Below are 25,939 nucleotides of genomic sequence, written 5' to 3' on the forward strand. Positions count from 1 at the left end.
TTGCTAAAACAAAGCCTGCAAGTATAGCTCAGCTGGTTAGAGCATGGTGCTGATAATGCCAAGGTTGCAGGTTCGATCCCCATAAGGGACAGCTGCATAGTCTTGCATTGCAGGGGGTTGGACTAGATGATCCTCAGGGTCCCTTCCCGCTCCATGATTCAATGAAATAAAGAAACAATAAATCTTTGCTTGCATTAGTCGCAGTAGACTGACTAGGAAAATAGTTCCATCTTGGGATGATATGGAATCGAAAGTTAGCTGAAGAAATGAAAGTAGATTGCAAGAAGTTGGATGGATTCTTGCCTGCCTGTCCTCACACTGGAAGATGACTTTCAGGGGAAGAGAGTCTAAGGGACTGAGGCAAATAATGGTTACAAAAGATGGAAATTATAGGCCTTAAAAGACAAAACAGACAAACTGCTGGGTCTAGATGGTATCTACCCAGGAGTTCTTAAAGAAGTCAAATGTGAAATTGCTGATCTTCTAACAAAAAATTGTAGCTTGTTCCTAAGATCAGCCTCTATACGTGAAAACTAGAAGGGACCTCAAGAAGAAGAAGAAGAGAAGAAGAGTTTGGATTTGATATCCCGCCTTTCACTCCCTTTAAGGAGTCTCAAAGCGGCTAACATTCTCCTTTCCCTTCCTCCCCCACAACAAGCACTCTGTGAGGTGAGTGGGGCTGAGAGACTTCAAAGAAGTGTGACTGGCCCAAGGTCACCCAGCAGCTGCATGTGGAGGAGCGGAGACACGAACCCGGTTCCCCAGATTACGAGACTACCGCTCTTAACCACTACACCACACTGGCTCAGAAATTACAGGCCAATTAATGCCTCTTTCAGGAAAACTGCTGAAAAGTACTGTATTAGCAAAGATAAAACTCTCAAACATATAGAAGAACAAGTCTTGCTGAAGTCCTTTCTTGGTAACCTATTTGAGTTCTTTGATACTGTCAACCAGCATATAGATAGAGGTGATCCACTTCACACCATCTGCTTAGACTTTCAAAAAGCGCTCTCTCTCTCTCTCTCTCTCTCTCTCTCTCTCTCCCCACACACACACACACACACACACACAGTACCTTACCAAATATTTCCTGAGTTAGCCTTTCCTCTTATTCCACAACTGCTGAGCTATCTTTTAGCTCAGTAATTGGTTAAGAAATAGGAAGCAGAGAGTAGAAATAAATGGACAGTTTTCCAGTTGGAAAATTATTGTAGAAAGTGGTGTCACCCAAGAGTGGATACTGGGACTTGTTCATAAATGATTTAGGGGTGAGCAGTGAGGTAGAAAATTTGCTTAGGGTGGATTAAACCAAAAGGGGTTGTGAAGAACTTCAAAAAGATTCTTCTGACTGAGTGTAAGCAAGTTTAAGGTGCTGCACACTGGGACAAAAAAAAAAGAGAGAGCGCTAAATTTTCAATGCTCAATAAAAATGTCAACCTAGTGTGAGGCAGGTGTGAAAAAGGCAAATTGCATGCTTAGAATCATGAAGAAAGGGGTTGAAAATAAAATGCCAGTATCATGATGCCATTATATAAATCTGTGGTGTGATTGTACTTGGAATACTGTGTATAGTTCTGGTTGCTTCGCCTTAGAAAGGATCTTGCAGTGTTGGGAAATAGCAACAAAAATGAGCAAGGGAATAGAGCAACTTCTCTGTGAGGAAAGACAGCATCTTTGGGGGGGGTTAATTTAGAGAAAAGGAGTGTAAGATGAGTCATGAAAGAGTGTGTATGCGTGGTGGAGCAAGTGGACAGAGAAGTTTTTTATCTCTCATAACTCTAGAACCTGGGGACATCCCATAAAGCTGAATGTTAGAAGAGTCAGGGGCAGATGAAAGAAAGTACTTCATGCAGTGTGTATAAAACTATAGAATTCACTCCTACCAGAGGTAGTGATGGACACCAGCTTAATGGCTCTAAAAGGTTAGACAAATTCATGGATAATTAAGGCTACCAATGCCTAATATCCACAACGGTGAGCTTCTACCTCAGCTGTTAGAGGTAGTGTGTTTCTGAAAACCAGTTGCTAGGAACCACAGGTGGAGGAAGTGCAGTTACACTCAGACCCTGGTTTTGCACTTTACATTGGCTTCTGGTTGACCACAGCAGGAACAGGGTGCTAGGCTAGATGGGCCATTGGCATCATCACCAGGCTCTTCCTATATTCACCATGTTTGCAAACTGATTACTATTGTTACAGAAGAGTTATAAATATGGTTTCCAGTGTGGTGTAGTGGTTAAGAGCGGTGGACTTGTAATCTGGTGAACCGGGTTTGCTTCCCCTCTCCTCCACATGCAGCTGCTGGTTGACCTTGGGCTAGTCACACTTCTCTGAAGTCTCTCAGCCCCACTCACCTCACAGAGTGTTTGTTGTGGGGAGGAAGGGAAAGGAGAATGTTAGCCACTTTGAGACTCCTTCGGGTAGTGATAAAACAGAATATCAAATCTAAACTCTTCTTCTTCCTCCTCCTCTTCTCTTCTTTAATGAAGCATTCTTTTAAATTAATTTGTTTTATAAAGGAAGCTAATGTGTGTTTGGAATATTAACACACAGTTTATTTTATATGTTACATCTGATTTTTTTTAAATGATCAATAAATTACAGTATATGATTTTGAAAGCCGACATTAAGCACACTCATGCACAGTCCAGACAACCAGCAAAAATAGCCATGCCTTCTGAGTGTTATAAATAGAACTATTTACTTTATGCAGAAAGTCAGTTCCTTGGACAGATTCCCATTTTTATTTAATTTTGTTACTCATAATTTTTTCCACTAACTGAATGTTTACAATATTTACAGAACCTTTAGGAATGAGGCCGGCAATACACCCAGCTTATGAAACATATATGACCTTGTGTTTGACCTACCAGTGGGGAAACTGGAGGTGAAAGAGAACAGGGCTTCTGTAGCTATAACAATTGTGTAAAGGGAGCTTTGGCTGGTGCAGTTTGTCACATCAAACTGATAGAAGTTGAATTCCCCTCTTCTACACAGTATGGCAGGTGCTGAAACCCTGCCATCCTTTGCTTTTGTCAGCATAATTCCCCAAGTGGTATTTATGGAGAGTCACCCATGGCATCGATTCAGGGCCACTCTGTGACCTCCAGTATATGTCTGCCATGTAGAATTCAGGCTTTACTCTCATATTTTAGTTGCAAGCAAAATGCCTGCCATTTTGACAGATGAGGAATGCAGGCTTGCAATCCATTGGGCTTCTGTGCTCCCTGCCCATTGAGGTGTCCTTTGCGTTGGAAGTTGGGGAGCCCAGTGTTGAGAAGAGGTCAAGTTTTGTTCTTGTCGCAAAAGCATCCAGACATGCAGCACTTTACTTTCTCACAGAAATGAATGAATGCAGTTTGTTCCTCTAGTAAGCAAGAAAAGGATGGTGACATGTCGTGGGCAGCTCACTCTATTCTGCACCTTGGTGATGCTAATCAGTGCATAGCCCTATTTTTGCTTTCTTTTTTGATGATGCTAAACTGGTGTGTTTTTTTAAAGATAAAAAATATAGATTAAAATTGCATTCCATTCTTCTTATAAGGAGCTCAGAGCAGAGATATGCTTTTTATCTTTGCAACAGCACTTTGAGATCAGTTAGGCTGACAGACCCATTTGCCCAGTGTGAGCTTCTTCAAGTGGGGAAGTGCTGAATCTGTCCATGTGGAAACTCACTGCCTTGGCTGCAGCAACATGCTGAGGAAAGTCTGGAACAGCTGCGTTGGAGTGGCAGTAAAAAAAAACTTTTTTTGTAACAGAATGATTAACCTTTAGGTGTGTGTTATTGTTATGGTGTTAGCACTGGTATCCTACTCCAGCACGCTATATACAGAGATCACCAAATATTTCACAATGTGAACCCAGAGAGAGACCTTAAGTGACCAGTGTTAAAGTGTTTCAAATTCCATATCTTCCCATGGTTGATGACCTCTAAGTGCTGTGCCTCCATCGTTTTACCTTCTGGATTACCATGCTGTTGGTAAGTCAGTGAGATCCAAATACAGTGCCATGCACATACAGTGAGATGCAAAGCTTTGTGCTTCTGTACAAAGGAGGAAGATATTCAGCCAATGTGGTGAGTTTGGATTCTTCTGGCAGCCAGGCTGTAACACATGAGGTTATGCTACATGCATGCATCTGGGTCTGTTTGGGGTTTGTTTAGAGGTGAACATTAATCTGAATTGAGGTGACTTTTAGAAACCTGATTTGAAATGGCTGCATGATAGTATCTGTTGAACAACAAGGTCTACTTACACACAATAGTGGCAAAAAGCCCAACAGAAACAATGCCTGACATATAAAAGCAACCTTGGATTTATTTTTTATTTTTTTTAAAAAGAACGTGTTTTAAGTGCCATACACATATGCAGGAAAAGTTTAATTGCAAGGGAATACAGTTCTGTGCTATATTTAATTGTTCATGGCAGCATAGTATGTAAGTTTTTCCAGGGAAGCTTGAATATATTCACATCTATGAAGTTTGTAGCACTTTCTTTTACCCTTCTTACATTGATTCTATGTTGCAATTGCCCTCTTGGGAGCATTGCTACAAATGAGCTCTTCCTCTTTATATTAAACATTTATTGTAGGGAGTTTCACAGTGAATAGGAAATGTATTATAGATAAAATGTCAAGGTTATATGTCACAAGACTGAAAAGCTTCTAACATAACCATAAATCACAGTAAGGAGAAACACTGCAAGCTCTGAAGCTTGACATTTGTACGGCAAAAAAATATATTGCGATCTTGTTTGTGTGTTTGGATACTTGCAGTAAAGTTTTACTTTACAGTAAAACAACCAGAGTGGCTTGACCTCAGCTGAAAATGGTCTTTTCACATACCCCCCCGCATGATTTCATCTGACCAAAGTTAAGAACTTTTCAGTCCCATATTTACAGTGTGAGAGTTGATCACATATTTTAAAGCTCTCCCACTGACTTTAATACAGTTTAAATGAATATAGCTTTGTCTGAATTGTGTCCATTGAAGTGAGTTCTGCAAATTGATTTACATGTAATGCTAATCCAGACCTTGGCTTAGTACAAATGCACAAGTGTGATGGTTTCTGGAGAGGAGATCATGACCACTATGTGAACATGTAACCTCCAGCAGATAAAACACCCTCATGCTTTCTCTGCATTTTCCAAAATAAGCTTCAAAACATCCAGAAGTAGGGGAGAAATCAGATAAATTGGAAGAAAACGAGGACAGCCCTATCATACAGTAAGAAGAAACAGTCTGCTACGTGTGATAAAATTTAGGGAACAGGTGAAGGTAGAAAGTGATGTTTGAACTTTTGAAAGTTTATCTTGGCTGTGGGGGTTGCCATTTGGAGCTCTCCTTCAAGCAGCAAAATCACCTGGGCACTGAGAGAAAAAGTGGTTGGATGCTGAACAAATGATGTGGAGAAGGAGTATGTCTCATTAGGTTATTTCCCAGGGTATGTACTTAGGATTGAAACCTGAAGTCATCCTTTTTGCACATAGTGAAATTATGCTGCATATCCAAACTTGCAACTGAACTCTGTTGTCTCCAAATCCTCAAAGCTAAATGAACAATTCTTTCCCCCCCCTGCAGTGGAGAGTGGGGGCCAAGAGAAAAGGCATTGATGAGTTAGATGTGGTCTGCAAGATGCCTAATTACTCTTGGCCTTGCTAGTCCAGTGTCCTTTTAATGGCTAATTCCTGTTAGCGTTTTAGCAGATACATTCTGCAGACTAGAAGGCAATTATGAAAACAATCAGGTCCTGTTACATTTTTCATTCTCATGTTCTTGTGACATATAAAAGCATTACAGGGTTTGAAAAGAGTTGTGAACTATTTATTCATGGTTGTAAATTAATACCTGCACTATATATATAGTCTAATACTTGGCAGGTATTTTGTACATTGTGGAGAGCCAATGCATTGTATTTAGTTACAGCACGGTTATCATAATAACATAGTATATTCTCAAAAATAGATGTGTTTTCAAAAGACAAGTTGATTATGTACAGAGATCTGGAGTTAAACTCCTTTGTTCGCCTTTCTAGAGCTGTTGTTAAGCTCCCTCCCCCTTCCATATACATTTACTGGGTTTTTTGGTACTTTAATCTAGTTAAGCACTGAAGCACACCCTGTTTTGAAAAGAAAGATGACACCAATCATAAATCACATTGTTTTTCTATTTGTTTGACTTGGCAGCCATTTTAAAAGAAAACCTCCCACACGTAGACATTAAAAGCTTGCTACTATACTGGATGAACGTTATGAGAAACCAACTTCAGCTGCAGATGGGAGTTTTCCAAAGATTACTGCCCAAGGCTAATTTTGAACCAGCATCTTAAGACAATCACAGTTACTGATCTTATTACCTCAGTGTATAAGGATTCCAATATTTCACCACAGTTATCACTAACTTTTGAAGATATTTTGCATTGAAAAGTATGGATGAAATCTCGAAAGACTATGACCCCCACAAAAGTTTCTATTTTGAGATTTCAGCCTTACTTTCTATGGCAAGCTTTTTTCATGTATCTTTCCATGTGGTAATATTGCTAATATTCTCTTTGTAATACAGTATTTAGGTTTGGATCCAGACTTCCCCTTCTGCAGGTTCAAGGGCTCCTTTCATTGCAAATGGCTTCAAGATTCATTAGAGCTTCCCTAAGGAAGTAGGACCCGGGGAGGAGATGCTTTTCATAAATTTTTCCCTACTGCTCCTTCCATCACCTGTCAGACTATTCTAGGGGTATCCCAATCATACACAGGAGATTTCAAGAGTTACAGGGGGCTTCAAGGAGAAGGAGAGATTGACAAGAATCGCCATCTCCTCTTCTGCCCTTGGAAGTATCCACCAGTGTGGTGTAGTGGTTAAGAGCGGTAGTCACGTAATCTGGGAAACCGGGTTCGTGTCTCCGCTCCTCCACATGCAGCTGCTGGGTGACCTTGGGCCAGTCACACTTCCTGAAGTCTCTCAGCCCCACTCACCTCACAGAGTGTTTGTTGTGGGGGAGGAAGGGAAAGGAGAATGTTAGCCGCTTTGAGACTCCTGAAGGGGAGTGAAAGGCGGGATATCAAATCCAAACTCTTCTTCTTCTTCTTCTTCTTCCCCCAGCGAGTCTGCTTTTAATCCCGAGTATGAGAGATACAATGAGATACCAAATATGAGAGATACAATGTGGTTGTGGCCAAGCAAGGTTTTGAAAACTCATGAGGCCTGAATCAAGCACTCTGTTGTGCACGATATCTTGACTTATTCCTCTCAATTTCTTATGAATATATATCCATAACTGCTCCAATGTATTAATATCAACAGGACCACATGAGCCAACTGGCCAGACTGGCATTTTAGTCTGCAATTCCTATTATAATCAGTGGGAATTGCACTATGTTCCCAAGAGTAGCTTTTCAGAAACATTGCAATGTATTTCAAAACAAACAAAAATGCTTTTTCCCATGGAAAGTCTAAAGCAGACTGTACATGAAATAAAAATTAAAGGCTTTGCTGGGTTTAGCCACTGGATTTCTGTTGTGGGCCGTTTTACATGTAAACAGAAAGTTAGTACTATTATAGCCATACTTAACTAGTGTAAATGTATTTTAATTTGTTTAAGACCAAGTTTTTTTATTTATGTTGCTCACAACTGAGGTTTCACAGCCACCTGGTCTTGCACTGGACTTATTTTATATCCCAGGTGGTATAATGAGAAAATGGTGGTGGGGTGGGAAGAAAGTTGAACATGTGTGTGTTTGTGTGTGTCCTGTTATTGATGTCCTGATGTGTGTGTGTTAGAACATGGGGAGCCACACCCACTTTGGCACATAGCCTCCAGAAGGAGATGCAACCCTTTGCCAAAAAATGCTAACTCCCTCCTGTTCCTGTGTGCACACACACACAAATGCTTTCCCCTTGATCACTCTAATCCATGGACTAGATATGATGTTTGAAGGGAAATCATATGTGTGCATGATTGTGTGGAAAGCAGAGGTGTTCAGTCATCCTTTACAAGTTTGTTTTCAGCAATCCGCAATGCCTGCCCTAAGTATTCTGCAGGATCTTGGTACACCCCCACTGTTTTTTATCTATGCAAACCCTTACTGCAAACAATTAATTCTTCTTGTCCCTGTACATGTTCCCACAATTTAAAAATATTTAGAAAGTGTGTATCTACTTGAGAAACAGTGCCCTTGATTCGTTGCATTGTGACGCTCGTTCCAAAGCAGACACAATGATATGAAGGGTTGGCTAAATGATATGTTAGTCCCATATTCTTTGTGATGACGTAGGATGAGATTGTCTACAGTCTGCTAAGGTTCAGGAGTCACTGAGAGAGGATAGACATAACCACCCTGCTTGTGATAACTGTTCATTCCTTCTCTTTTGTTTTCCCCAATGCATTTTATTATATTTTTTGGGCATAACAACAAACAGCTAATGTCCACAACTCTTACAAAGATATTTTTTTAGTGTGGAAAGATGCACACAGTAAAATATATCTGAATACCGCTCTATATTTCTAAGAAGTTCTGTCCAGCCTATTCTGATGAGTTAATCATTCTGACAGTGTCAGTTGCCAGGTCCTGGCAAGCCAGCCTGTGGCAGCAAAACCTGCTTATACTTCTCAGTTACATGCTGCCTCCATCCCTCCAACCTCTTAAAGTAATAACACCAGATTCATGTAGAGATAGTTTTTCAATGGCCCATGATAGACAGAAATGCTAGCAAATATTCAGAGGTGAGCACTTGTTTAAATCGTATCTGAGAAACTCCTATAAACTGCAAACCACGATCTCTCTGGACATTCCCATTGCAAAGGAAAGGAAGCTCATCTCATTCCACACTCCTGGCAACACTTGGAGGGCAGTGAATTATTTATGTCTTGCATTCTTTGTGAGATCATATGTCAGCACTGATTTGTGTATTCTAGCTATTCTATAGAATTGTATTATATTTTCTACATGTATTCCTATTCTGCTTGGGGCATCGCTCATTTGTGCAGTTCTGCATGCAATTCCTCAGGCTTCACTGAGATGGTTTCTGGGCCAGCATTTTATCCAAGAAACTGAAATAATTTTTCCATTGACAATTTGCTCAAGCAATCCTTCCTTTTTGATGAGCACTTTCCAGCGATAACAACTTTTTGCTTGTCAGATGAGAGTTCTTTGATGCTCAAGTACTACATAGAAGTGAGTTGTATGAAATCACTGATGGAGCTTATTAGGTTTCCCAGCCCAAGGGCAACATGTTTGGAGGAGATGGCATGCATCTACATGTTCCAGTCTTAAACAAAAAAGTTAGTTACTATGATTACAACGGATTCCTTTTCTTTGGGAGTGGCATGTTTTTCTGGGTTCATTGCTGCCTTGCCTTACTTTCAGCCCCAAATGTTTGCATAAATAAAGCTGTGGCTTTTCATGCCATGCTACTTGTGTGTGCTGATTTATTGGTTAAAAAAAAACAATGGAAGCAGGTGCAGGAGCCTGCAAGTTAATAATTAACTCCATTTATGGTGGCTATTGTTTTTAACATTTGCTTTCTTAAAAGTATCTTTTTCTTTTTATATATATAAAAAAGGTCATTTCTGACCAAAATGAACATAATATGGCTGAAAATATTTCTTAGATGAGATATGCAATGAGGTGAACATGTATTTTTCCATCATAACACTCCTCTAGGAAAGTAGCATTTCCTCAGCATTTTGTTGCTAGGAAAAATGCAAGTTCCTTGCCCTACACAGCTGATAAATGTGGAATGTCTGGGATATGGATGAGTGAAGCTCCTAAGCACATCTTGACATTTGTAATACAGCCAAGTGATTAAGGAAACAACTCCTCATACTGTAGTTTTGGGATAGTTTTAGATTCTGTTACTTTGGTAATTCTCCTTAATGGTAAGGTTGAATGCTGTTGTGTTATAGCACCCGAAAAGCGGGGTGGCTCATATAACTATTCACACACACATATGCTAAAATGGGATACAGCCATTTTGAGACTTGTTTCTGTTCCTCCATTTCTTCTTCAGTTGGTTGAAACCTGGATGTTTCTGAACACACATCTTCCATGTGAGAGAATTAAGAAATTTGCCTTCTAGCTGCAAAAAAACCTGCTTTCTGTCCATAGGATAGGGATGGATAATGATATTAATAGTACCAAAGAGCTGGGACTTGGCCTACTTTATTTTTTCCTTTTATCTGTTCATCAGCAAACAGAACAACAGTACATTGCAGACTTCATTATACTTAAAAAATTAGAAAATCAATCCAACTATTATCCATTTCTCATTTCTATATTGATAAAATGTTATAGTATCAGCACAAGATCTCTTTCACTATCCAAACTTTTTAAAATTGGTAAAATTAAAACAATTTCTCAAGGTATTATTGAGGGAGCATCTTCCAGTTTTGAGCAATTAGTATGTTAAAGCTAAAGGTAAAGGGACCCCTGACCATTAGGTCCAGTCATGACCGACTCTGGGGTTGTGGCGCTCATCTCACTTTATTGGCCAAGGCAGCCAGCATACAGCTTCCGGGTCATGTGGCCAGCATGACTAAGCCACTTCTGGTGAACCAGAGCAGCGCACGGAAACACTGTTTACCTTCCCGCTGGAGCAGTACCTATTTATTTACTTGCACTTTGGCGTGCTTTTGAACTGCTAGGTTGGCAGGAGCAGGGACCGAGCAACGGGAGCTCACCCCATCATGGGGATTCGAACCGCCAGCCTTCTGATCGGCAAGTCCTAGGCTCTGTGGTTTAACCCACAGCACCACCTGCGTCCCTTTTAATATGTTAGCTGCTGATATAAAATGAAAACCAACTCTGTAGTTTGTTTATTCCAGACTGCCTTCAAATAATTTAAGATTGCTGTCTCTGGATTGTATGGTATCTTTATACCTAGCATGCTCTGAACCTTCTCAGCTACTAAGCAACTGCAATATTTATTATTTGGCTATGTTTCCCACATACATAGATTTATTTTATATTTTTGCTGTGCTTTGTTTTAGGCGGGAGGCACAATTGGATGAAGAAGGGCAGTTTCTAGTTAGAATTATTTATGATGATTCAAAAACATACGATCTGGTTGCTGCGGCAAGCAAAGTCCTTAGTAAGTATATCTTTATTTCCTTCAGCACTGATTAACATTTAAGGAAAAGCTGAAGTTTACATGTAGTTAGTTCACAATGTTTGTTGATTTGCATTAATGCATTTATTGCATTGTAGTTTTTCATGCCACACAAGCATCTTGGGAATGTCAGTTTTCATTGTTAAAAGAAAGAGAAGGTGCTTGCATTTCAAATGCATCAAAACAAAATTGAAGTACACAAAAATACAGCGCACAGAATTCTATGACAGTGGTATCTTGCAATAAAATATTAAAAGCCCAATGCATTCATGTTCCTTAGTGTGATTAGGAAGTATTAAATGTGATTTTTTTTTGGGGGGGGGGTTCTGCAGGGCTTCAGTGCCTTCAGGTATTATATAATACTTCATGTTTTCTTTAGACCTTAACGCTGGAGAAATCCTTCAGATGTTTGGAAAGATGTTTTTTGTGTTTTGTCAAGAATCTGGTTATGACACCATCTTGCGTGTGCTGGGCTCCAATGTTAGAGAATTTTTGCAGGTAAGAAATCTGTGGCAAACCATTAATGGTCAAATTCCAGTGTAATTTCTCGATGCCAGCAGCAGTTGTGGCCCAGTGTGGCCTTGGGCAAACTTGAGGTGGGGAGGCAAAAACCTTCCAAGCATCTGGTTGGTCAGCATCATCTGCCCCAGCCAGTAAAGGGGTCCAAGGGGAAGGATTCTGTCCATATGCCCACATGGGGGCTAATGGGCCATGGAAGTTACTTTTGGCTGATCCAGGAGATATACCCGATGCCTAAGCCAAAGCCTTCTTGCAACTGTAATCAGTAAAGTTGTGGCCATTTCAATCCCCCAAAGGTTACCACGTCATTTATTGTTTCCTATACCTCTCAGGGTTGTTGTGTTTGGGCTTGTATGTTTAGTAAAACCAAGCCTGTTGAGTTCTATGGGACTTAACTCTTGCAGTACATGTTCATAGAATTTCAAATGAGAAATCTATTTATGGCTATTCTCTTAGGCAATAATTAGTGCTTTGCTGCACTTCCTATTCCATAAATAAACTGATTTTACAATTTAAGAACTGAATTAACACACTCATTCAGGAAAAGCTACCTACCAGTTTGCATTTGTACCATCTCAAGTTAAGGCTTCAGTTGCACACTAAATTACACATGAACACATTCTTTAAATTAAAAGGAATACAAATATGTGAAACTTAATTTGAAAGGCAAGCAAAAAGAAAGAAAGAAATATAATTAGTATTTTAAAAAATATACAATTCTGGAGCCAACTGATGATTCCCAGGTAAGATCCACCCTCTGTTGTGTGGGCAGGGCGGTCCCTCCCCCTACTTGGCCAATCCCCTGGCAATGCCTCCCCAGGTGGGATTGGGCAATTGGCTGAGGTAGGTGGATACCTCCAGGTTTCCAGCCTGGGGAGGGCGAAGGCAGCCCATATTGCCAGGAGCCGCATGGGATCCGTGGGGGGGGGGCTGCACGTGACCATGCAAAAGGCGCCCACCCATTTGATGTGGGGAGCGGTCGTTAGTATTTTTTTAATATACAATTCTTCCTTTTTATATTATGTAGGGCTGAAAGCATTAATAATGGAAATACAAAGCAGAATGTAAAAGAGAGGCAGCTTTTAGATAAGTGCAATTTGAGAAATCCCAAGGGCATTATTATGTTATAACCACACAAACAAAAATCAATCAGACACCAAGTGGTGCTTAACCTAAGATACTTTAGGGAGTAGTTTATTTGCCTTCTCATATTTTAAAATTAGCAACGCAGTATATGTTCTACGGCATTTTACAGCACTCAAAAGAATTGCTTGCAGTATATGTTCAACATTGTGCCCCAGAGCTTATTTTTCCATTTTTCGCTGCATATATCCGAAACCTGTCTACTTAAGGAACACACTGGCCAGTTTACGTGTAACACGAATCCATGGCTAAGTGTGAACATGCAAGTACAGTCATACCTCATGTTACGGATGCTTCAGGTTATGTGTTTTTGGGTTATGGACCGCAGGAAACCTGGAAGTACCAAAACGGGTTACTTCTGGGGTTCACTGCTTGCACATGCGCAGAAGCTCTAAATCACCCTTTGCTGATGCGCAGAAGCATTGAATCGCACCGGTGCCTGCACAAACACGGTGCTTCAGGATGCGAACGCTGTGGGTTGTGGATGTGCCTCTGTCATGGATTACGTCTGCAACCCGAGGTTCCACTGTACTCTTGCTTACTGACAGCGAACTCCGTGTTGGGAAGCCAGGTAAGGAACATGACTTCATCCCACTGGCTGCTACGGCTTGGGGTGAGTTTTATCACCCAGGTGATGTTCTAGCCACATCTTTGCCCTACTGGCTCCATTCAACACCAGCCAATAAGAGCATGGGGCACTGACTTCCTTCTTCTCCCCACATTTTCACCTTTCACTGGTCGTAATTTGCATTTGCTCAAAGAACTGTATCCAAAATATTCCATTGGTTTGTTACTAATGTCTCTTACATTATCCCCCTTCCAGACTCCTACCTCCTACTTATTTACCCTCCCCTTTTGATCGACAAGCTGTTATTGGAAACTCAAGAGCAAAAGGAGCAGGTGCTGCTCAAGAGCAAAAGGAGCAGGTCCTGCCATTTTCCCATTCAAAATTTGCACCTTCCCAAGCTGCTTTTCCACCCATTGAGGAAGATATATCAGACCCCCGTATACTTTACCATTGTATGGGGAAAAGAAGCTAGCCTAAAGAACTGCTATTATTTTGAGTGTTCAAATGGCAGAAAGGGAAACAGTTAATTAGCCCCTTCTCCCATCATTTCTCCGTTGTAGCTGGAAGTTGCTTTCCTGAAGTATTTACATGGCATGGTCATACATATTCCACTTAAGCCCTAAGAAACTGTTAACATATCTTTCTGAGTGTCTATACACATGTGTACATGAACCTGTTATCTTGAACCCATGTTCGTGGAGTTATTTCTTCATAGCATCTTAGAAGCATATACACAAATTCTCCTGTACAGGCAACACTTGAGGAGGATTCTTGAGAGGAGCCACTGGACTATCCCATAATACTTAGCTTGAGCTTTCTTTATTGTGAAGGGTTTAGCTTGAAATATGGTCAGTTTCTCTGACTCCTTTGGAAGAGTGCCACGCTCCTTAGTCAGACAAAACCAACATACAAGCGTAGTCTTGAGTGCTGAATTTCTCAGTAACAAAAGAGTCTTGAAACAGGCCTTTGGAATGGGTTGATCTTTCCCTACAGCCATCATAGTAATCCATTCAGACAAATGCATGGGTTAGTATGCTGGCTATTGATAAAAACCATCTCAATAAAATGTAAATTTCAAATAAGCAAATAAAGTAAACCAGGAAGCTCTAAGCTGAGTTTAGCCCAAGGAATTAATTTACAAGATACTCATTTCCTTTGGAGACCTCCCAAGAGAAGAAGCAGCTGTTGAGGCTTTTCATTTCTCACAGAAAATAAAGTTCAAGCTATTTCTAAATTTTGAGGATCTACAGATGCTCTGTAATACAGCTTGCTCTTATAAAACATTGTCATCATCTATTATGTTTTAAAAACATCAGCGCCCCTATGAACATGAATGGCATTAGAAAATGCAGAAGGACGAGACAGAGCAGGTAGCAGTGCTGGTGCTAATGTATGGAGCAGAATTTGGTACAAATATTCTTCAGGCAGTTATGTTGCCTTCACACACCATTCACTTTTACAGTGAAAGGGCTGGAAAAATAGGTTCTAATCATTTTCTGTTATTAAATAATCTCCTTGCAGAACCTTGATGCTCTTCATGACCACCTTGCTACAATATACCCAGGTATGCGGGCCCCTTCCTTTAGATGTACTGACGCAGAAAAGGGGAAGGGACTCATTCTGCATTACTATTCCGAGAGAGAAGGGCTCCAAGACATTGTAATTGGAATCATCAAAACAGTTGCTCAACAAATTCACGGCACAGAAATAGATATGAAGGTAAGTTGTAGCATAAAGTTTCACCAACTTTCCACATGCCACAAATATATATTCCACAGGTGCTTTAATATTGTTTAACTTAAGATATTTTGTTCCCAAAGGGAAAAAGAACTAACACCACAGCCTCAATGTGCTGTTTTCTCATTGTTAGACACAAAAATGCACTGTGTTATGTGTTACATGCCTGTTTCCATTGCTATAATTATTATAGTCAAAAGTTCAAGAACTGATTTATAGAAGCATCAGTAGTCCTAGGTCATGATGCAGAATATTTATTCATTCCACACTCTTTTCACAATGTTCAATTTTCTTCAGTATCCACTTTATGGCAGCTTGGCAACTCGCCACAACCCACCATTGTAAAACTGGATACTTGGGGGGGGGGTTATGAAAGAGTGGATCAGAATGGCTTTAGCATAGCCTAAACTAGTGTCCAAGTCAAAGGAATAGCAACAGGAATGTTAAAAAGTGATATCTGCAACAAAGTGTTGCAGTGTATCCTCACCTGGTAAGAACAGTACAGTGGTACCTCGGGTTATATATGCTTCAGGTTACATATGCTTCAGGTTACAGACTCTCCTAACCCAGAAATAGTACCTCAATAGTACTTTGCTTCCTATATAAACCGGATGAGAACAGAAATCGGGCTTCAGCGGAGCGGCAGCAGCAGCAGGAGGCTCCATTAGCTAAAGTGGTGCTTCAGGTTAAGAACAGTTTCAGGTTAAGAACGGACCTCCGGAACGAATAAAGTACTTAACAGGAGGTACCACTGTATTCCTTTTTCAGACTAACAAAAGAACATAGGAAGAGCCCAGCTGAAAGACTGATCTGGCACATCTAGCCTCACAGTGACCAACCAGGTGCCTATGGGAAGCCCATAAGCAGGACATGAGCGCCACAGCTCCTAATATCCTAGATATTAGTATTCATACCAACTCTGAGCATGGAGGTAGAACACAGCCACCATGACTAGTAGCCATTGTTAACTTTATATTCCATTAATTTGTCTAACTATATCTTGTGGGAATGAATTTCATAGCTTAGCTATGTGCTGCGGGAAGAAGTAGTTTCTTTTGCCTGTCCTGAATCTTCCAGCATTCACTGCCATTGGATTGGAGCTCAACTGGTTTGTCCTAGGTTCTGGTATCATAAAATGTGGTACCAATGCTGCAGATAAGGAGGGAAGAGACACGTGTTAGGATTTTTCAGCAGGGTAATGCATATAAGTGGGATGTGGGTGGCGCTGTGGGTTAAACCACAGAGCCTAGGACTTGCTGATCAGAAGGTTGGCGGTTCGAATCCCCTCACTCGGTCCCTGCTCCTGCCAACTTAACAGTTCAAAAGCATGTCAAAGTACAAGTAGATAAATGGGTACTGCTCTGGCAGGAAGGTAAATGGCATTTCCGTGTGCTGCTCTGGTTTGCCGGAAGCGGCTTAGTCATGCTGGCCACATGACCCGGAAGCCAGCTCCCTCGGCCAATAAAGCGAGATGAGTCGGTCCAGAGTCGGTCACGACTGGACCTAATGGTCAGGGGTCCCTTTACCTTTATCTTAATGCATATAAACAGATTTTATATATAGTCAAAATCATAGTGTGTCACAAAGAAGAGAGCTCATATAGAGAAAATAAGGCAGAGGAGCTTGTATGATCGCAAGGCTCAAATTTTCCACGCCAGATGAACTGTGTACCAGACAGCTATGACAAAATCAAATTACAGCCTGCCACAAACACAGAGGCCATGTGAAAGTCAAAGTATGTCTAATAACTCAATCTATAGAATTGTGACACATAACTGTGGAAATACAGAAATACTAGTCAGTATGATCTGGAAGTAAACACACACAGCCTTTAGAGTGGATAAGAAATTAAGGGAACCAAAAAAAAGTCTGCATTGGAGCGGTACAAAGATTGGAACATACGCCTATCTTTGTTGGTTTCCTATTTTTCTTCACAAGGTTGGCAAAGAGTTTGTTTTGTCTACAGCCTTCATAGATTTCTATTTTTAAAAGGTTGGGATTTATTCATTTCTTTTGCTAAATGTCAAGAAAATTATCCCAATAGCACTAAATTCGGGGAAAATGCACAAAAAATTTAGCCTGACAAGACACCTAGAAATCAGAATGCTTGATACTCATTTCACCTTGATTGTCACCTTTAGCTTCAGGCAAAATGAACAGAGGCAGCTGTAGGATGGGAGACATGCAAGGGCAAAAGGACAGGCTTTCACGGTATAAGGAAGATTGCCAAAATAGTTGATTTTTTATTCATTTGATTTTCTTTGCATATTTTTGGGGCTTGCTATGCTGTGGGTAAAACCTCAGCGCCTAGGACTTGCTGATCACATGGTCGGCGGTTCGAATCCCCGCGGCGGGGTGCGCTCCCGTCGTTCGGTCCCAGCGCCTGCCAACCTAGCAGTTCGAAAGCACCTCTGGGTGCAAGTAGATAAATAGGGACCGCTTACCAGCGGGAAGGTAAACTGCGTTCCGTGTGCTGCGCTGGGTTGCCAGATGCAGCTTGTCACGCTGGCCACGTGACTCAGAGGTGTCTGCGGACAGCGCTGGCTCCCGGTCTATAGAGTGAGATGAGCGCACAACCCTAGAGTCTGGCAAGACTGGCCCGTACGGGCAGGGGTACCTTTACCTTATGATTTACGTAGGAAATGTGGGTGCCCGCCACCGCAACACGGACATGTGACATCACACACACTATGTGCAGGCGTGTGTGTGTGTGACACCGCACATTCATGTTGCAGAGGATGGCAGGAGCAGCAGTGGCTCCTCTTTGAAGCCATCAAGGCACCCTTTTCCACAGGGAGGTGCTCAGACTTGGAGGCAGACTCTGCCCCCATGTCGGAGTTCCCCCATCCAGAAAAGGGTGCCTCGCTGGCTGACTCTGGAGGACAGAGCTGAACTACTTCTCTCTTGGAGGCACCACCACTGCCACCTGCCGGCTTTTCTCAATGACTTTGTAGGTGCCCGGCTCCCATAATTATATTATTGTGGGTGCCCAGGTACCCACGGCCCCTTGGAGTTGGCTCTTATGGTAGGGACCCTGACCACCTTTGACCTGAAGCAAGCAGACAAGCAAACAACAATGTTATTGACATATGAGCCATAAACTATGGTTAGTCATAACTAACATTTTTTTTGAAACAAGTCAGCTTCATAAATCAAGGTTTGTAGTTGGTTTGCTACAGTAAACCATAGTACAGACATAATGGTTTCAGACGTAATTGAAATGAAAGCTTCTCTTCTTCAGGGTGTCTCTGGAAAAGGGGAAGAGAGTTTGTAGTTTGTGAAGGTTCATTCCTATAATGATAAACTGTAGTTTATTGTTACAGTATGTTTGAATGCCCTCTCACATGACATTTCAGAGGAATACCACTGTCAGTCTGTTGCAGCTGAAACGACAATCTTGTGGGACCATAACGTCCAAAGGATTTATTCTAATACAAGCATTTGTGGACTAGAATCCACTTTATCTTATGTAGTGTTAAATCAATGATAAATCAATAAGTCTTTACATCCCATAAGACAAAAACCTCTGATGAGATGTTTTTGTCTCATCAAAGGACACCCATTTTGGTGAAGTGTTTCATTAGTGCTGGGTCTCTTTTAAAGCTGCCATTGATCTAAACTACTACAATTGTGCAGTGAGTTAAATTTAGCTCAGGAGCTTTGTTCTGGTTGTATAAGCCAGGAGCATAACGTCTCTTTCAAAATCCAGTTGGCATATCTGTTCTTTTAAACCATAAAAGCACACACACAACACCATCATTTGTTAGTGAGCTGCCTTGGAGAATGTTAAGGAAAGGTGGGCTATAATTTTTATACATAAAAAAGTCTGACCTAAACAGGGCTCCTTCTTTGCAAGCGAATTCCCTCCACTGGAACACACACACACTTAAAGGAAATGCATTCACGTAAAAATGCTGCTTCACATATATCCTTGCCTCTCCCACAAATCTCCAGTTCCATGATGGTAAACAATCACATACCTATCTTACTTAATGTGTTTTTCTCGAAAAAAGTGAAAACATAAGACATACTGTACTATTGCATAGCATTTTCAAAAGCTAACTTTAATGCAACACAATGGACATAAGCACGAAACAATATAAAACTCTCTATGTTTCTCCAAAATCTAAAAATTGTTCTGAAGGCCTTTTGTACAGCAGTTTGAAGGCATTTTCAAAACTCTCTCCCTTATAAATGCCACTTTTCACACAGCCAAGTGGGAACATCAGTTTTGCAGAAGATTTTATTGCAAAGCACAGGAGAAAGAATCTGCTAGATATCTCTTTGAAACTTAAAGAGTGATTTGTCTTCATTTTTATTGCTGTTACCATGGTGAAAGAGTACGTACGCATGATTGGCTGACGTAACTTGGTAGCTAGTCCACAGAGGGAAACAAAAATCAAACTTTATTCCTGGCTGTGTCGCTGCTGGTGATGCTCTTTCATTTATTTAATATTCCACAGTCGGGTGTTTAGCAAATTCCCGGACCTATTTGAAGTCATCATAAAACTTGAGAGGCAAGGAATTATCTAATTCTGCTTCTATGAACTTCAGATGTTTTGTGTGTATGTGTAACTTAGGTGTTTTGATTTTATGTTTTTTAAAAAAGAAAATGTTATTAGTTACTTGAACATCTTTGAATAACAAGTAAGTAACAAGTCTAATAAAAATAATAGTGTCAGGTGTGCTACATGAGGTGGTTTGGGGCAGAAATTCTGTATTTGCTGGAGCAAGCCTCATTGGACTCAGTGGAACTTGCTTCTGAGTAGACATGTAAGCAGCACAGGCACATGCATCTTTAAAATGAAGCTAACAATAATTATTCTTGATGGAAAGTGCAAGAGAATGAAGTAGATGTGAAACTGTTCATACTCCTGGGGGAAAATACAATTTTTTTCAGTGAGTTTTCAAACACATTTTTGCATTCAACTCTATTCTTTTTAAGAGGCATTATTTACTTAATTTGCAGGTTTTAAGAGCCACCCCCCCAGCAGCGTGTATTCTGCCAATCACATCATCTTTTTAAACAGACACTCAACTGCTTTCATTTTTTCCAGAATACAACGGAAATGTTTCTATTGATTTCATCTGTGCTTTGGCGCAAGCACTTATTTATTTTTTAGTGTTCCGACTCCTTCATGTCCTTCCCTCTTCTCCTTTATCTCAATTGCTCTTATTCATTTCAATTCAGCACTGTGAATTACAGTTGCAACTGTGCTATTATTGACACATACTCATTCGGTAGAGGTCATTGGAGACTGCAGAGCACTTGAACGAAACAGCAGATTGGTTTTCTGAAACTGTGGCGACCTGCTGCTGTTTAATAGTGGCACTTTTTGAAACAGACTAGGCAGTTTCATAAGATTAGTGGCGCGGGGGGGGGGGATGCTGCTAGTATTCTGCAGGGACTTTTATAATGTACAAATCATTTGGCTTGCATGTTTCGTTATATTTTCAGCATTATCCCAGGAGGGAGGGACTTTGAATAGAAAGAGATCTACCACCAATAAGCAATATTTGTTAACATTGCAGGCTAAGCACTTCAGCCATATTGTTTTTAAAAAACCTTTGTATTTTTTATTTTATTTAAATTTAATTTAATTTAATTAGGGCTGCAGTATTTAGTAAATTAATTAGTTGCATTAATAGATTCAAGAAACATACGGCTGCCTAAAAAGGTGCAGCCAGTGAATTAGGCAGCAGATTATTTATATATTTTAAAACCCTTATTAATTTCTTGTTTTGATATTATTAAAAGCTGTGGGTGGCAGGCACCATCTTAGAAAAAGCACCCCCCTTTTTATATCGCAGAATAATAAGATGGTGGAAGCTGTGACATGTGCATGATTGCCCAAAAACTATTGAAGTGTGTTTCAGTAGCTTTGTTTTAATATACAAGTCTCTGCAGATTTTATAAATTGATCAGTTAATAATCCCACTAATTTATATAATTAGTCAACTAAGATTCTGTTAATGAAGTGGCAGTCTATGTTTTAATGGATTATTAAAAGAGGGATGAAAATATAATCAGGAGGGGTTTTTTAAAGGCAGTTATATCTTGCCTGATAAGATGAATTGTTTGATTTTCAAAATCTTGGCATTTAAAAGGGCATTGTCTGCTTTTCCACAATCCTAATTATGAGACTTGACTACAATGGAGTGAACCACAGGTGGAACTGGTTTAGTTAATTTTGGAACTGGTCTTGCCCGTTAATTTCTAAAGCCCCGTGCTTCTGTAGCCTCCTGTGCTGTAAACTGGATCCCTACCCTTGCCTCCTCTCCATCCTGAGAAAGGAACTGAGAGTCTGACCTCAGAAGACTGGGGTAACTTTTAATCCACCTGGCCCTCATGCCATACCCTCCAATACATTGACGATGGAAACCAGGACATGCATCTTCCCAGCCCTGCTCCCACTTGAGTCACTTGACCCATGCGAGATCACAAATCTCTTGTGAGGTCACAGTCTCATGTGTTTCAGGATGCCATGCTGAGAGCACGATGTCCAAAACTTGCTTGTCCCAATTTAATTGGGGTAGTTGACAGGTATGCCATGCATGGTGGTCAAGACTTCTTAAAGTTGTGTGTGGATGCGGAGAAAGCCTTTGACAATATTTCGTGGAGTTTTATGAAAAAGAATCTTCATGGGATGGGGGTAGGACAAGGATTTGAGAATGGTATGGGTGCAATATATTCCGAACAAAAAGCTAAGTTGATTGTAAACAATGTAATAACTGAGGAACTTAAGATAGAAAAAGGAACACGACAGGGGTGCCCAATTTCCCCATTGCTTTTTATTTCGGTCCTGGAGGTGTTGCTGAACATGATTAGAGATGACCAGCAAGTTAAAGGTGTACAGGTCGGAACTAAACACTATAAGTTAAGAGCGTTCGCAGATGACCTTGTATTGACTTTGCAGGAGCCAAACACTAGTACAAAAAGAGTGTTGGAAATAATCCAACAATTTGGGCAGGTAGCCGGATTTAAATTGAATAAACAAAAAACTAAAGTCTTAGGGAAAAACCTAACAGATATGGAAAAGAATAAGTTTCAAGAAGAGACAGGTCTGACGGTGGTTAAGAAGGTGAAATATCTAGGGGTTAATTTAACATCTAAAAATTTGAATCTGTATAAGGATAATTATGAAAAATGCTGGTCAGAAATTAAAAAAGATCTAGAAATATGGTCAAATTTGAGATTGTCAATGTTAGGCCGAATTGCAGTGATTAAGATGAATGTATTGCCAAGAATGTTGTTTTTATTTCAAACTTTGCAGATTATTGACAAGATGGACTGTTTCAAGAGGTGGCAGAAAGATATTGCGAAATTTGTCTGGCAGGGCAAAAAGCCCAGAATAAAATATAAAATATTAACAGATGCAAAAGAAAGAGGCGGATTTGCCCTGCCGGACTTAAAATTGTACTATGAAGCAGCAGCATTCTGCTGGCTGAAAGAGTGGATGCTCCTCGAGAATACAGATATCTTGGACTTAGAAGGTTTCAATAATGCATTTGGCTGGCATGCATATCTATGGTATGACAAAATCAAAGTGCATAGTGCCTTTAAAAATCATATTGTAAGGAAAGCGTTGTTCAATGTTTGGATGAGATATAAAGATCTGTTGGAAAACAAAACCCCTAGATGGTTGTCACCCTTAGAGGCTAAGGCCCACAAGAAAGTTAATATGGAGGACGGATGGCCAAAGTATTGTGAGATCTTAGAACAGGATGGAGAGAAACTGAAATTAAAGAGCCATGAAAAACTAAAACCAAAAGTACAAGATTGGCTCCACTACTATCAAATAATGGAGGTTTTCAAACAAGACAGGAAAATTGGCTTCCAGGTGGAAAAATCAAAACTTGAGACAGAACTGTTAGAACCCAATACTAAGAACTTGTCAAGAATGTATAACTTGCTGTTGAAATGGAATACACAAGATGAAACAGTTAAATCAGTTATGATTAAGTGGGCACAGGATATTGGTCATAATATTATGTCTGCTGACTGGGAAAGGTTGTGGAACACTGGTATTAAATTTACGGCATGTAGTGCTTTAAAGGAAAATGTTATGAAAATGGTTTATAGGTGGTACATGACCCCAGTTAAGCTAGCAAAAATTTACCATTTGCCTGATAACAAATGTTGGAAATGTAAGGAAACTGAAGGTACTTTTTATCATCTTTGGTGGACATGCCCGAAGATTAAGGCTTTCTGGGAGATGATATATAATGAAATGAAAAAGGTATTTAAATATACCTTCCTTAAGAAACCAGAGGCCTTTCTCTTGGGCATTGTCGGCCAATTGGTGCCAAAAAAGGATAGAACTTTTTTTTTGTATGCAACAACAGCAGCAAGAATACTGATCGCAAAGTATTGGAAGATACAAGATTTACCCACCTTGGAAGAATGGCAGATGAAAGTGATTGACTATATGACATTGGCGGAAATGACGAGCAGAATTCGTGACCAGGGAAAGGAGACTGCGGAAGAAGACTGGAAGAAATTCAAGATTTATCTTAAGAACTATTATAAACTTGATGAAGCTTAGAATGTCGAGATTTTACAGAGAGAAAGGGTTGCAGTAATATAAGATTAGACTAAGAAAGGACTATGAAGAATTAGGATGGGAAAGAACATTTATAAGTTGCTATAAAATTTGGACATGAGGATGCAGAAAGGGGAGGTATGGGGAAGTCCGAGGAAAGAAGTCTATGAAAGGATATTTTGAAATTATATTTGTTTGTTTGTTTGTTTTTCTTTTATGTTTGTTTGTTATAAAAACTTTTGTAAAACTAATAAAAATTTTATAAAAAAAAAAAAGACTTCTTAAAGTTGTGGCACTGCCTAGGGTTCCATTTCATTTCAAACCAGCCTTGGACTTCAGATGGCCTGGAATGTATTTATTATTTCTTCTGCTGCTCAGTGGTCTGATGCTCTCATTGCCCTTTCTACATTTGAACATAAGCGTCAATCTTATAAGTGTCAATCTTCTTTGGATACCTATTTGTACACATTGATTGTCTATATTAATTTGTATGTTTAATTCAGGATTGATGGAGCATTTTTTAGTATTGATGTCAGCTGGTGATATTTTTTTTCTCTCTGCTATGTTTGCATTAAAAAAATAAATAAAAATGAACATATTTCTATATAGACATCCTGCTCGAAAAAACAATGAAACAGAGTTGTGGTCAATGGACCCTCAAATCCAGGGTCAAAATCTGGAATTATGAAAATCAAGAATAGCTCTTGTTCCTTGCTATAGAAGAATAACCCTAAAAAAATGTTTTTAAAAGTAAAATTGCCCATAATTGTTGTTGTAATTCAGGTTTTTGTTTTTGTTGTTGTTCTTGTTGTTGTTATTCAGGTTATTCAACAGAGAAATGAAGAGTGTGACCACATTCAGTTTTTAATTGAAGAGAAGGAGTCTAAGGAAGAAGATTTTTATGAAGACCTGGACAGATTTGAAGAGAATGGCACTCAAGAGTCTCGCATCAGTCCTTATACTTTTTGCAAAGCTTTCCCTTTCCATATTATATTTGATAGATATCTAGTTGTCACCCAGTGTGGCAATGCAATATACAGAGTCCTTCCACAGGTGAGAATTATTATTTTTTCCTGAAAACCGTATACATTTTTATTCCTCTGTGCTCCCACCACCACACCCGGTGAACTAGTGAATGCTATTCACTAACTTATATTGGTTGTGGTATTTATTACATATGGACAAATTTTGTATGCACTGCTAGAACTCCAAAAGACATTTCACATTAATGTCTTTAACTAATTCCATCTTTGTCTTCATAAAGTATCACAGTCCTTCATTTCAACAGCCTTTTAACCAATATTTTAACATTTTTATTTTTAATTTATTTTACATCTGTTGGAATTGATCAAAAGTCCACATAGGTCCCAAATCCTTCCATAATTTGAGTCATATGACTAGTCATGTGGAATATGCATCTCAAGATGGTACAACAAATCATTCCTTGATTGGAACTGACCGTCTTTAGTCAGACAGTTTACTAATATGGTAAAATCTAGTGTTGTACATATGTGTTTGTGTATGTGTGCATGTGGGGGAGTACTCCTCAATATTGTACTGATAAATTAGCATAGCTAGAGCATTGGGAAACAGAATTCAAATGCTACACATTATATAGAGTATAAATAATTTCAGGTCTTTGAAATGAAATTTGTCTGTCTCATTTATATTTCAGCTCCAGCCAGGGTATTGCAATCTTTTGTCAGTGTTTTCGTTGGTTCGGCCTCATATTGATATTAGTTTCCATGGAATCCTCTCACATATCAACACAGTCTTTGTGCTGAGGAGCAAGGTAACCACACTATTCACCTGCCATTTTTCAATGGATAATAATGTTTTACTTGGATGAACAATAGAACCTCAAATTTCTTTACCACATTTTGACATGTTTCTGCTTGGGTGAAACAGAAGTAAAAACAACATTAGACTGTGGATGGCATTAAAGTAGTTTGTGGAAAGATATGAAAACATACAGACATAACTATGATACCTGTAGCTGCAGTTATGGGTTTTGGTTTTTTCTTTACAAGGAAGGGCTGTTGGATGTGGAAAAGTTAGAGTGCGAAGATGAATTAACTGGAACAGAAATTAGCTGCTTACGCCTTAAGGGTCAAATGATCTACCTACCAGAAGCAGATAGTATTCTCTTTCTTTGTTCTCCAAGGTAAGCAAACACAATTTGTGTATATTGCAGTGCATTGTTACAAAAACTTGTACAGTAACTCACATCTTACATGAGGGTTTGGTTCTAGGAGTCCACATGTATATCTAAAAATGCACAGGGACGTGGGTGGTGCTGTGGTCTAAACCACTAAGCCTCTTGGG

At 39.8% G+C, this 25,939-nt stretch overlaps 1 protein-coding gene across 1 annotated transcript in view; it reads left to right on the plus strand.

The window, feature by feature from the left end:
- GUCY1B1 (guanylate cyclase 1 soluble subunit beta 1) overlaps positions 1–25,939 on the plus strand; it is a 48,475-nt gene that overhangs the window by 11,449 nt on the left and 11,087 nt on the right. The window contains exons 3-8 of the mRNA XM_082237669.1: positions 10,986–11,086; positions 11,484–11,602; positions 14,856–15,053; positions 24,437–24,667; positions 25,290–25,406; positions 25,645–25,778. Coding sequence (XP_082093795.1) covers positions 10,986–11,086; positions 11,484–11,602; positions 14,856–15,053; positions 24,437–24,667; positions 25,290–25,406; positions 25,645–25,778 — 900 coding nt within the window. The remainder of the gene's footprint in view (positions 1–10,985; positions 11,087–11,483; positions 11,603–14,855; positions 15,054–24,436; positions 24,668–25,289; positions 25,407–25,644; positions 25,779–25,939) is intronic.

This window comes from Podarcis vaucheri (assembly GCF_965113315.1).
Source record: "Podarcis vaucheri genome assembly, chromosome: 9".
Lineage (NCBI taxonomy): Eukaryota > Metazoa > Chordata > Lepidosauria > Squamata > Lacertidae > Podarcis > Podarcis vaucheri.